The 14,236-nt window shown below is 36.8% G+C and overlaps 1 protein-coding gene across 1 annotated transcript; it reads left to right on the top strand.

Moving 5' to 3' along the window:
• Window positions 1–8,597: 8,597 nt before the first annotated feature.
• LOC111887284 (NADH dehydrogenase [ubiquinone] 1 alpha subcomplex subunit 8-B) lies at window positions 8,598–11,134 on the top strand. The gene is made up of 3 exons (XM_023883452.3): window positions 8,598–8,728; window positions 8,888–9,100; window positions 10,862–11,134. The coding sequence occupies exons 2-3, from the start codon at window positions 8,913–8,915 to the stop codon at window positions 10,992–10,994; spliced, it is 321 nt and encodes a 106-aa protein (XP_023739220.1). The 5' UTR covers window positions 8,598–8,728; window positions 8,888–8,912; the 3' UTR covers window positions 10,995–11,134.
• Window positions 11,135–14,236: the final 3,102 nt, after the last annotated feature.

Below are 14,236 nucleotides of genomic sequence, written 5' to 3' on the forward strand. Positions count from 1 at the left end.
GCAGTCACCACTGTCAAGTCAGCAACTGCTTCCCCGTGGCCTATAGCTAGTACCCTCCCTGCTCCTCCAGCATTCTTCGCTTTGGGGCAGTCCCTCTTTTAGTGGCCTGCTTCGCCACATCCATAGCAGGTCGGGCTCGCGCCAGAGCCAGGGACCTGGGTGATCGGTTGTGCCGAGAATTTACAGAAATGGACGGTGTGTCCTTTCCTGTTGCAATTAGAGCACTGCATTTCACGGCAGGGGCCGTTGTGATGGAAGTTGCATTTGTTGCACTTAGGCAAACTTCCAGTATACTGCTTCCCCGGAGCAGTAGCAGCAGCAGGGGTTATTGCGGCATGCATTGCCAAAATTTGCTACTTTTTGGAAGCCCGTTGCATCTTATTTTCATCCCAGAATTTCCGCTTAGTGTCAGCGGGTTTGGAGGGTCCCGGGATGGTTAGGGTGGTTGTTGTTGCAGGGGTCTTGACTCCATGGTCAATGAGTCGCTGTGCCAGTCGTTTGGCACTGTCGAAGGTAGCGGGGTTTGATGCTAGGACATTCCCCTGATACGGAGGCACTAGCCCCCATATGTACCTTTCGATCTTTTTCCCTTCAGTGGGAACCATATTGGGGCAGAGGGCCACCAGCTCGCTGAATCGGGCAGTATAAGCGACCACGTTGGTGCCCTTCATAGTCAGGTTCCAAAGTTCCTGTTCCAATTTCTAGACTTCGCCCCTCGGGCAATATTCCTCAATCATGAGGTCTTTCATCGTTTCCCAGCCTATGTCGTTGGCTACGACGAGGGTTAGTGCCTTAACATGGCCGTTCCACCATGTCAGGGCCTTTCCTTCAAAGGTGCATGCGGCATATTTGACTTTGCTCGCAGCAGGGCATGAAAAGATTTCGAAGACTGATTTAGTCTTCTCGAACCATTGCGAGAGGGCAATGACTCCGCCGGTGCCATAGAAAGGCTTCGGCTTGCAATTGGTGAAATCCTTGTAGGAGCACTCTCTCGAGCGCACAGGGGTTTCAACCGGAATTGATTCCACAGGGGTTCCACCTCTGCTGGCATCAGATGAGTGATACTGAGCCATGGCAGTCGCCACTGCTGCAGCTACGGCAGCATTCAGGGCTGCAGTATCGATGACCGGGGGCGGAGGAGGTGGTGGAGGTGCAGGGTTATTCCTGGGAGATTTGCGAGGAGGCATCTTTCAGCTATAAGTTTATAAAGATAATAAAAATGGTAAGAATCAATTTGTAAGCAACGTGAGAGTGACACATGGACTAACTAACCATAGCCCAACAGTTGAATGAGTGTTTGAGATCGCAACAAAGAATATTAGTAGGAAACACAAATGTACAGGTTTTTCCCACAGATTCGATAGATGTCACTAATACTGGTATTACTGATGTAATAAGTTCAGGGAAAATCGACCTATCAGTAGGTCTTACATCATACCATACAGAAAAGTTTGGCAGTTCTTAGATTCCTAAATAGAGTACTGAAAGTTAGGAATATTTTACAGACATGTGCTACTTAGAGCACAGATGCTAAAGGCTATTCCTTAACCAAAAGATAGAGATGTACTAGACATCATCTAACGGCGATGGGAATTCCTCGGGCGAGCCCTGAGGTCGGACACTTGACGAAACACCTCTTGAAGGTGTCGCTCCTGAGCCCTCTGACAGGCTCGAAGTTCCAAGACTTCAGCTCGGGAGGCAGTCAGCTGTTGCTGCAGGGTTTCATTGGTTCTTCGGGTCCGTTCCATGTCTTCTTCAAGACGGCGGATGCGGACTGTGTTGACACCAGAGTTGGCATCAATCTCCATGACCCGGTCAATGGCTGCTCGACCTTGCTCAACATTATGAGCTATTCTGCAGATAATGACGGGCAGAGCTCGGTCAGCAGAACCACCTTCACTGACGTTGTAAAAGCTTCGGTCCCCAAAGTATGGTAAGGGTTGACCCTGTTCATCACTCCAGCGATTCAAGTTGGTCGCCCACAAGGGAGTAGGACCTGGAAAAGCTGGTCGGGGGTTGTTGTTCGGGGCTTGACCTACTAGCGGTAGGTTGTTGACTTCAGGCTCGGAGTCGGATCCATCAGAAAAGCCTTCTGCGAGGTAATCATCCAAAGGGATTGGATGCTCATCTTCGGGCTCTTCTTTGATCCACCCGGCATTGCCTTCATTTGGAAAGTACGGGTCGCCGTGATGGAATCCAGCCATTTAAATCTACGCGAGAAGAGAGGTACAAGAATATAGTATACATGCAACTATTAGTACAAAATACACCTATAGTATTTTAAGTTTAAGTTTTACTAATCTTCTTGTGGTATTGTTGGTAAGTTTTTAGACTTGTTAACACATCACAACCATTCTAGGGCATATGATAATCACTCCTAGGACCAGCATAGTTAATCAGGTTATGCCATTCCCAGGACTGACCATACATCCCGGAGCTCACTTGTGATATTTAACAATCGTAATACTTTTGTTCTTGTCATTGTGACTCTGATTTTAGTATGAATGTAGACTAGTATACTTAATTAAATATTTTAATATTTAAAGTATAGACTCTGGGTCAAAGTGCATTAATCCCTAATGGGTTTATAGTTTAGTATATCTTTTATGGGTTGATATACTTGATTCACTATAAACAATGCTCTGATACCAATCTGTCACACCCCAAAATCAAGAACGGCGGAAACGTTCTGAGGGCGGAGGATGTCATGTACAGTATCACAACACGGTAAATGTAAATAAGCAAACAACATCATCCATTGCATTAAATATATAATTTTAATACAAGCGTGTTCGGTACAGTTCTAGACACCAAAAATATAATGTAAATCAAAATAATATGATGAGTCTTGAATGCGCTCCATCTTCTCAAAAGTTGGCATCGGTACCTGTCTACTGATGACCTGAGAATACAAGTTATTTTGAAAGAGTTTATCAGCATTAAGCTGGTGAGTTCATAAGTATTTTAGTGTCGGTGTTTGTTATCAAAACGTTTGAACGTGTCTCAAGTATATGTTTGTAAAATGTATGTAAGTGTTTGTAAAAGTTTGAATCTCTCAGAAAAACCTATATTTTCTATTAAAGTAGCCTTCTACCAAGGCTTAACTGTTTTGTATGCTCGTGTGTTGTGAAAGTGTGTAAATTCCCAAGTGTAACTATCATTTAACAAATATAGTTTGTACATTAATGTTTAAGTGAGTTATCACTAAAAATATGTAATGGGTAAATCATTATAGTACTGTAGTTTTGTATTATAGGAACTACTGCTGTACTAACTACCTTAAACCGGATTTATATTAAGGTATAATGTGATAATTGCACCATACTATCGACTGGTAACAACGACATACGAATGGTCGTAATAACGGAATGACGTTTGGCACCCGCAGACCTGCAAGTCCGGCTGTAGCTAGCAGCAAGGTGTAGGATAGTCAACCCAATATAAATGATCGTAATAACGGAATGACGTTTGGCACCCGCAGACCTGCAAGTCCGGCTGTAGCTAGCAGCAAGGTGTAGGATAGTCAATCCAATATAGATCTATACGCAAACTCACGCTCTCCCTCCAAGAGAATTCTGGCTACAACTCGGGCCATGACATTTAAGGCATGCTCCGATCCAGTGGATCACAATTGTTAACGTATTCTTGTATATGTAGTGTAATGTTTCTCGTTCTAGTATAGTTGTATATGTTCTCCTCCTAGTATAGTTGTATATGTTCTCTTTCTAGTATAGTTGTAAATGTTCTCCTCCTAGTATAGTTGTATATGTTCTCTTTCTAGTATAGTTGTATATGTTCTCGTAGTAATGTAATGTATATGTTCTCATAGTAATGTAATGTATAGACTCATGAATGAACTGACTCATTCATCTAGAAGTTGTAGTAGTATGATCCTGTGTTACCCCGATGGTAACTTACTAATGATGTGTATAGTCGCATGAATATGGAAGTACTTTTATGTCTATATATGTATAATTGATATATAACTAATATTGAAACGACCTTCGGACGGTCACCCGAAATCCCACCAGACCACATCCAAATCAAGAAAAAGGAAATAGGGCGGATGGCCTTTAAGCCCTTTAAACATTGCTTATATATCTATACATATATGGGCATGCAATTTATAAGAAGTATAACAAAGTTTAAATAAAAGCATTTGATAAGTAAAAGAGTTTGTAAAACATTTTGAAGTAAAGCAGTTTGATAAACAGTTTGAACAGTGATATAATCATTGGTTTTCTAGTTATTAATCACATGTGATTAATGCAATCACATGTGATTGATTTCAATAACTATAAGCATTGAACTTGTATCCCCCCCCCCATAAAGTATTTAAAACATTTAAAAGCATTTCAAAGGTTAATTAAAGGGGTATGAACTCACTTGTGGTGAGTGGATTGGATTGTAGTGTCGGATATCGTGCTAGGTGGCAAACGGAGACTTGTTTACACGCACGAGCCTAGTTATCATATAATGAGCATCTATATAACTAATTATCCAAATAATAACTTAATGAAATAAGTTAGGACACTTAGGAACATGTAAACACTTTGTATATGTGTTATAGGTCCTAATGGTTGCATCTAAGTTGTTATGGGACAAGCTAAAGGGGTTTAAAGCTTCCAAGGAACTTGTATATGAGTTTACCACCCAACAAACCCCACTTAAGGAGTTTACGGTCGTAAACCCTTGAGTTTACGGCCCTGAACTCCACTCTTGGTGGTTTTGGGTGTTTTAAGGTGCTAAATGAATCCTAGAATAAGCCTAGCTTGGTGGTTTAATCCTTTGGGTAGTTTAGGGCATAGATAACACTCCTTTGAGGAGTAAACGGCCTAAAGACCATACCCCTTAGAGTTTATGGCCGTAAACTCTCATGGGGTGGATGTTTTAATTCTTTTAAGTCCCTTGCACATGTAGGATAATTTCTAGGCTTTTGATTTAGGCTAAGGGGGACTTTAGGCACACTTTGGTGCCTTTACTTGGAGTTTACGGCCCAAGAGCATATCCTTGGCCATAAACTCCTTTAAGGGGTGTTCTTGATGTTTAAAAGTCCAAAAATTAGCTAGGATTAAATGGGGTTAAATGTCTAAAGCCTTAGGAGTAATTAGGACACACTTTTGGCCCTTGAAAATGGTGTTTACGGTCCATGAAATTCTTGGGCCGTAAACTCCTAAAACTTGGTGTTCTTGAATGATTTCTAGCCTCAAATGATCCTACATATTATGCTAAACTAGTTGTCTAACAAGGAACTGGGACTAGATAGCCTTAAAGCTCCATTTTGGAGTTTACTCCCCAAGAACGTTCTTGGGCGGTAAACTCCCGGATCTCACATATTAGACATGTAATCTATGTTAATAAGCATAAAACAAACATTATAACACAACTAGAGAAGTGTACTCACGATTTGGGATGAAAACCCGAAGATCCGTGAGAGAGAATATGGCTTTTCTCTAGTTGGAAAGGTGAATAATGAATAATTTAGTTCAGAATTCTATTTATAGTCCTGAAATATTTTGGCAGAAAATATTTTATTCTGGAATTGGACTCTAACATGATGAAGTGTTGAAATGCTCAAGTTTCACAAACCCATGAGCATCCACTCTCCTGATATCTCCTTAAATGTAAACCCTAATGTACACAAATTTATTCGGAAAAGTCTGAAGTTCATTGAAACTGGACTAGCTTCTATTGAATAGTTAATGTTCGTATAAAGTGGAAATTTTGGGTTGTCACAATATATATATATATATATATATATATATATGTGTGTGTGTGTGTGTGTGTGTGTGTGTGTATGACAAAACTTCAAAAATGGTCCCTGTGGTTTTCAAAAATATCAAGTTTAGTCCCTAAGTTCAAAAACCTCACAGATGGTCCCTATGGTTTCAAAACCTTTAACATTTGGTCCTTTTCGCTAACTCCGTTAGCTTTTGGCCGTTAAGTGAAGGGCAATTATGTCATTTCACTTCCACATGGACCATTTATGAAGTTTTGCCTTATTTTTTTAAAAAAAGAAAAAATATATAATTATTTAATATTAAAGGGTCCCAACCCCCCCCCCCCCCCCCCTCTCCCTCTCTCTCTCTCTCACACACACACACACACTCTCTCTCTCTCTCTCTCGCTCCAGATCTTGTATGGATGGATGAGTGATCAATGTTTGACTTAAAAAGTCAAAATTGGATCGAGGCCTTTCTTAAGTGCTCCATACACCATCTATACTTCTTCCACCCTCCTTCTCACATCTGGTTCCGGTTCTTCTGCCAATGGAAACCATGGATTACCACTTGCACCAAATAATAACCGTACCTGAAATCATTGGTCAAAACCATATATGAAATCAAGCTATCAAACCTGAAATCAAAGCTCAAAACCATACCAAAATAATGCATGGAATCAAAGCTTGGAACCGAACCTTATAATCAAAATCGTAACCGAAAACAATACACATCCAAACCACATAAGATGAAACTCGCTTGACACTTTGATGAATATCCTATCTCTTATCTTAATCTCATGAGCTATTCAGCAACTAAGACGAAAGAAAACAACTTATATGATGAACTTGAAGAATTACACATGTCTTCCACTTCGTTCAAGAATTTCATGAGAAGCAAACCATTAACCAAAAACAAAACACCAAATATACACCATCAAAAATCAATAGACCAATCGATATACTAAATCTGAGCTATGGTTCTCACCTTGCTGATTTTAGGGACAACAGATTTGGGCATGTGAAGTCGGAGGGATTATTTTCCCTAAATATGAGAATACTCGTGTCCTGGTTCGTGGAATCTTATATTGCCGATTTTGACCCAATTGAGAATACCTTGTTTGTTTGAGTCGAATAAAGAAGAGAAAGAGGGATTAGGGTACGATGAGATGTAGTGGAAGTTATCGATTTCCACCATCTTCTTCACTAGCCAATTTCGTTGGTGGCCTTCCAGGAGTAACCTGCATCTTCCCATGTTCCTTCCTATGACTAATGTCATTGATCAACAATCAGTGAAGGAGAAATCCGAGTAGGGTAATCGAACGAGGGGGATGATTAATCATCGGGATTTGAAGGCGATTTGAAGAGGTCGGGATGGGAGATTGCTGCTAGTATGAGTGATAAGTAACGAGATGAACCTTTCTGATAGCTTTTGGAATCTTGAGAGAGAGAGAGAGAGAGGACCCTTTAATATTAAATAATTATATATTTTTTCTTTTTTTTTTAAAAAAAAATTAGGTAAAACTTCATAAATGGTCCCTGTGGAAGTGAAATGACAGAATTGCCCTTCACTTAACGGCCAAAAGCTAACGGAGTTAGCGAAAATGACCAAATGTTAAAAGTTTTGAAACCACAGGGACCATCTGTGAGGTTTTTTGAACTTAAGGACTAAACTTGATATTTTCGAAAATCACAGGAACCATTTTAAGTTTTGTGTATATATATATATATATATATATATATATATATATATATATATATATATATATATATATATATATATATCAAATGTTTTTATATGTCAAATGTTGATGATTTGTATTGTATTTTGAGAGATAGAGAGTTTATGTGAGAAAAATCTGAGAGTTAAGTATGAGTTCTTAAAAAGGATTCATAAGGTATATTCTTTCCGAATCATTATGCTTAAAACAAAAAACCAATAAATAAAGTATGTTCTTTATTTGTTGAATACTTATGCTCTTTTATTTCGTGATTTAATTGTGTTTTACACATAATTATATAGATTTCTAGACCAACATGTTACAACCACTATCTATGTAATAATGGTGGAGCAAAATTAGAGACACTGTGTCCTGAAAGTAGATGAACAGTGGCAGAGCTTGAAGTTTTAAATTGGGGGGGGGGGGGGGGGGGGGATAGAAAGTGTATAGAAATTGAAGAGCATGGGGGGTCAAAGTTAAATTTTATACTTTTATGCGTAATATGTAACTTTTTTAATAGTTGTGGACTAATTATTAAAAAAAATAGGGGGGGCACAACCCCCCTGCCCCTATATAAGCTCCTACTCTGAAGACTTAATCCTCCAAAATAAAAATGCCATAGTTCTAAATATAGATGATACTTAATAGGATAAATGTGTATTTTAGAAGATTCCATTGGAAAACTTTGTTTACTGATGTTTAGGAGTTTGCAAGACTAAGTGACGGATATCAAAGGACAGAAATCAATAGTCATCATGTTGAAATTCACCTCATCAACATCATTAAGCTTGAGTTGTTCAATATATAAGGATTAAATTATGTGGGTTATTTGTACCTTCAAATGGTAAAGATTATATCTTTGTGACATTAGACTATGTATCCATTTGATATAGTCACATGTAGTGTCAACTAAGCTCGTATGATCATTGAGTTTTAAAGATATGATGAGGAAATGTGTATAGAATATAGTAGAGTTGATTAAGTACCTCTTCTAACATAAATGGACACCAAATTGATTTTACCCTTTTTCCCATGAATAGTACGTAGAACTCGACTAAAGGTGACAAAGAAAGAGACCATTTGGTTAAAGGGTCACGGGTTTGACCAAAAATGAAAATAAAAAAAATTATTTGTATAACATTGCATGTTAAAATATTGTAGAGGGTATCTTTTGCAATTTACACAAACACATCCGTTGTTCGTCATAGTCGCCAAGCCAGCCCTGGACCGAGTCTGAGCACCATTCCTCTTACCCTCATCAATTTCCGGTGGAAGCTCAAGCAAAAAGGTGCGTAAACCCTAATTTGATGATGATCTCTATGTTTATGTTCTATTATACTTTGATATACCTGTTTGTTCCCTAATTATTTCTGATCTGATTTCATCACAAATGTATGTGTGGGTTGGAATCTGGAAGGTAACGACGTTGATTTTGTTGTTGGCTTAGGGATTGCAATTTAGATCAATTTGTGATGGCAAGTTCGATAAACACTGCGGGAGAACCTATTCCGACATCGGCGGTGCTAATGTCGGCATCGAAGCACATAGCGACCAGATGCAGAGGTGAAAATGTTGCCTTCCTCAAGTGCAAGAAGGACGATCCCAATCCCGAGATATGCCTCGAGAAAGGGAGACAAGTGACCCGCTGTGTTCTGTCCTTGTAAGTATACATCTTTCCATTCATCTTGGTCGTGTGATTTTTCATAGGAGATGGAGAGACCTATGTAATTAGGCTATGCCTTTGATTCATTCGCATCTATCTATATGCACACAGATATCAGTTAGACTTCTGCAGTTGCTTCAATCTATGATTCATTTTAAGTTGTATCAAAGTTTGGTTTGGGAACTATTGCAATCGTAATTGCAGTTAGATACAGTGTCATCTTGCTTCTTTAGTGAAACATGTTAAGTTCAGTTCCCCGATTTTCCCATTTTGCTCAAACTGTCCTTTCTGCGATGCTATATATATCTTGGTGTCAAAAATCCTATCTGATGTTAGCTAGATAATACCAAATCTTCAACTATCTCTGCTAATCTACTCCATGTACCATGAGTGAAGATGAGTCGATTAGAGCCATATGCACAACCAAAAGTTGTGCTCAATCCAAGGTGATACTCAGAGAATTCTTAGAGTACGTATCTCTAGAAAATGACTATTCATGTACATAGTAGGGGTTTCACTTTCACAAGTGCTTGTAGTATTCACAACAATCAATTTGGTTCCATATTGAAAAATTCAACTCATCTATTTTAAGGCAAATAGTCCACATATTGTGCAACTTTGTAAGTCTGTTTACAACCCAAGACATGAATGCAATTTGTTCATTAATGTAGTGTTATAGGCTATTGTTTCATTGAAATGATTGTGTGTAGGATCTTTAGCAGTGAATAGAAGGGTCAAGTGAGTGCAAACACAAAATAACCCTTGGGACATAAAACAATGATAGAAGGAATTAAAAAAACACACAACTTGTTTAAGAATTGGGATGGAAAATTAGAAATGGTCAACTAAGCATTGAACTCTCTATAAACATCTTCATGTCATAGTTTGGAAATTCAACCATAAGCACAAATGGGTATCTATCCTATCTGACAGGGTTCACTCTTGCTATTTGTTGTAAATATTTTGCGACAATTGTTTTGTTGGTTTTTATCTTTATTATTGTTATTCTGAATATATGGACTTTTTGGATAATTGATAAGTATTGCTTTTATCTTGCTTACCGTATTAAGATAATTAATAGTATGTATTATCTTCATAATTTTTTTTTTGTCTTAAATAAGAATATAATATCTACCTTGATAAAACAAGAAACCCCATGCTTAACAAAAGATTTTAAGTTTGCATTTGTTGCGTTTGTTACACTGGTCTGGGAAATTTTGGGTGATGAGGGTATTCATGTCTTTTGCACAAACAGGAGATTGAGAGCAACCTCGTGTCCTACTTTTTTTGAGGGGGACAAAGAATTTGCAGTTTTTGTCTGTTCAAAATACGAAAATACCCTCCTCATCTTCATCATCCAAAATAGCCCTAGAAAGCTTATATAGTCAGACGATTTCTTGCACAATGACTAATCAACCTTAGGGTCACATCATTCATTCATTCCCTTTCAATCATGATGAAAGTGTGAACTTTAAGTGCTTTTTCATCTTTACTTAATGATCTTATATATGGGTATTTCTTATTTACTTAATACTAGAAAAAACAACTTAATAAAGAAAGTTATGGAAATTAGATTTAGGCTTTCCCCATTCAGTCTCTTACAAATTTACTTTTTCCTTGTAATTCCTTAAAAAGAAATAGAAGTAGGATGCTATAGTAAACAAATAAATGGAAGTACGTTGATTTTTCTTATACTTAACCCTATTTTTTAAACATTTGCCCTAAAAAAAAGAAAAAAAACTTGTTTTTACCTTGTAGGCTGAAAGATCTACATCAGAAGTGCACAAAAGAGATGGATGCTTATGCAGGATGCATGTACTACAATACTGATGAATTTGAGTTATGTCGCAAAGAGCAGAAGGATTTTGAGAAAGCTTGCCCATTAAGTTAATTTAAGAGCATTCTTGATTATAGAATTTCATGTTGCTCATAATAAATCATTCTGGTTGACTCTTTGACCCAGTTTTTCCCATCTGATGCTCTTTTTCATGCAATGTATAAGATCAATTGAGTTCGTTTTTCTTCTTCTTCTGTTTTGTGTTGATTTTGAATATGTTGTATTTGTAATGATTTCATTTGAAATGGCCATGGGAGCTAAAAAGTTGCTACTTTTTTAAAAAAAAAAAACTCATATATTTCTTTTTATTGTTTTATAAGTAGAATGGTTATTTGACATTCAAAATTAAGTAAAAAGGGTAAACATCATCCTTACTGGTAGTTTGGTTTGTAGAATTAATTATGGAAGTAATTGAATATGTTGAAATGGAATGAAATTTAATTATAGAAAGTTAAAAAATTTCTTAGGCTGAGTTTGAAGCCAACTTTTTCTATAAGTTAGATTTTTAAATAGTTTACTAGTTTTTCAGGAGTTTTTTTATAATTCTTTCAAATATACACTTAATTAATCATATAATCATAAGAAACTCATTTTTCTAAAATATTTTGTTATCTCTTTTTATATTTTCCAGCTAGTTTTATAAATGTTATTTTTTATAGGCTAATTTTTTATCCTCAGTTAAACAAAGACTCATTGTCTATTTAAATTAAAATGATTACTGTTGGTGTAAATATACATAACTATATGTGTGTATTTATATCAATATATGTATAATGAAGATATTGTTGGCCTTCTAATAAAAAAAAAATGGAAGAACGAAGTTAAAATCCTTCCACCCTCCTGTAAGAAAGGTGAAACCCGTGAAAAAAAAAATGAAGCATCTTGATTTAATTGAATTCCGCTCATTTAACAATCAAACATGTCACAAAATCAGATAGTGAATTCATATCCCGTTACCCATGCAGGTGATGTTCATGCTTAAATTTGAGACCTTATTTTGTGGGAAATATACAAAATAAAAAGTTCAATATTCCAATTAAAAAGTTTGCAACAATGAAACAAAATGCATCATCATCCTTATACTAAAACAACAATCAAGAAAGAAACTATAAACTATATTAATTATTTAATAAATGTTTAAAATAATTGCCTGCATGATGATTAATAAACATACACTAGTTAATAGTTATATAAATATGACAAGGAGTCTTACTTAATATCATGTAGAATATCATGTAGAATCAAAGAGATAAAAAGGAGGGCTAATATGGAGTTATCAATTAAAGGAACGACAATAAATTCAACCACAAGTTGTTGCATATGTTTTTCACACGATGAGGTGTAACGTCATATATAATGGTGTTTTATTCTGAAATAATTTAATATTACTCCAATAGTATTTTATCATTGTAATCAGGCAAGATTCTCATAGTATTTCGACATTGTAAATTATTACAAGACATATTTCTTCATATTATAACACAAATATCATAAATATCATGATACAACACATATCACTTCATAGTAACTTTATGTTGACGTATTTTTAAAACGCATGTATTCTCAAAACCATTAGCAGCGGGAAGAACTCGTATGTTGAAGACCCTTGAAACTTTCGATATTTGTACTACTTTTCTCATGTATCGTGTTTCAATAATGTATTAGTTGATAATGACAATGTAAACTTATTTCGATAATAATGAGAGTTTACATTTTGTACAATTCAATGTATGTGCAATAACTGTGATCCATGACTACGTCACACAGCCCGACGTTTCCCCCGTCGGACGGGGGTATGACATTAAGTCAGTAAGATATGACTTAACAGAGTTATAGAGTATGTTCACACATTCGCATAGATATAAAGATCATAGACAACAAGTTAGAAATGAAGAAGTTATTAAGGTTAGAAGTTGGGACAAAAATGTCCCAAAGCTAGAATGAAATCGACTAAGAGCTACTATCAAGCAGGTACCACGAAGTAGCTCATCGCGGTGCAACAATGATGATTAGGATTCAGATGTGTTCGTCTAATGTAGACAGAAATAGTAATATACTTTACCACACGACGCGATAGATGGGTGTCACGGCGCGGTGACCAAAGTAGGATGTCGTTGAGGAAGAGCACCATGGTGTCGCAAGCAGAACAACATGTAGTCACAATAAAGTGACTACCTTCGACATCCGGTCAAAAGGTCGTCGCAGCGCAGTAAACAAACCACAACGACACGGTATCGTATAGATTAAACCCCCTGATTAGCCTTATTCTTACCAAAAACACTTCATGTTCCTTAAAGGAAGGAGCTCCGATGATTAGACATCAAAAGCTTATTAGGTAATCATCTCCTTCAACTTTAAGCTCTTAAGGCTTTAATGGTGATTAACGGAATTAAGTTGGATATAAATTATTACTCTTAAGAAGATTGTTAATGGATGTCATTAGTAGTGTTTAAAAGCTTTGAACAAGCTTTATGTGTGACTTCAGTAGTGAAATCTATATGTATGAAGTTAGTAGGGGTGTCGAACGGGTAAAGTTTTCGGGTTTCGGGTAAAATGGGTCGGGTAGAACGGGTATTTCCTTATGAAAATAATACCCGATACCTGACCTATATTGTAATTCGGGTTGTTGGGTTTTGGGTATTCGGGTTTGAGGTCGGGTCGGGTAATTATCGGGTATACCCAAAAATTTCTTAAATGACACTTATTGATATTTTTTTTACATGTTGGTTGGTTTAATAAAGAATTGGATAGGAAAATACTTCATACAATTAACAAGTAAATCTATAATAACAATACAAATCATTATAATATGTTATGTACTTTTTAATTCGATTACGTGCGATAGAGAGAAACTGGGAATTGTGATAACAGTTTAGGACTTCAGCTTCAGCGTCGTATTCCCTTTGCAAGTTTACGTTGACCGTCGAGTCGTCGTTCATAAGAAGGAAACGAAGAGTTTTGTTTTATTTGAAATGTGCGTACGTGACTGCATTGTATATTTGTTATTATTTAAAAAACGAATTCGGGTATTCGGGTATACCCGAAAATAAATATTCATACCTAAAACCCGACCTATATTATTATCGGGTTAACCTATTACCCGAATGTTCATACCCGTTACCCGTTCTACCCGACCCATTCTACCCGAATTCGAAACAGGTCGAGTGGGTAGAACGGGTTTCGGGTTTTTTCGACAGGCCTAGAAGTTAGGGTTTGAAACCCTAAACTAGTAAATATGTTAATTGATGCATTAGAAGTTAGATTATGATGAATTAAGTATTACGAGATGCTTGATT

The sequence above is a fragment of the Lactuca sativa genome, chromosome 5 (assembly GCF_002870075.4).
Source record: "Lactuca sativa cultivar Salinas chromosome 5, Lsat_Salinas_v11, whole genome shotgun sequence".
Lineage (NCBI taxonomy): Eukaryota > Viridiplantae > Streptophyta > Magnoliopsida > Asterales > Asteraceae > Lactuca > Lactuca sativa.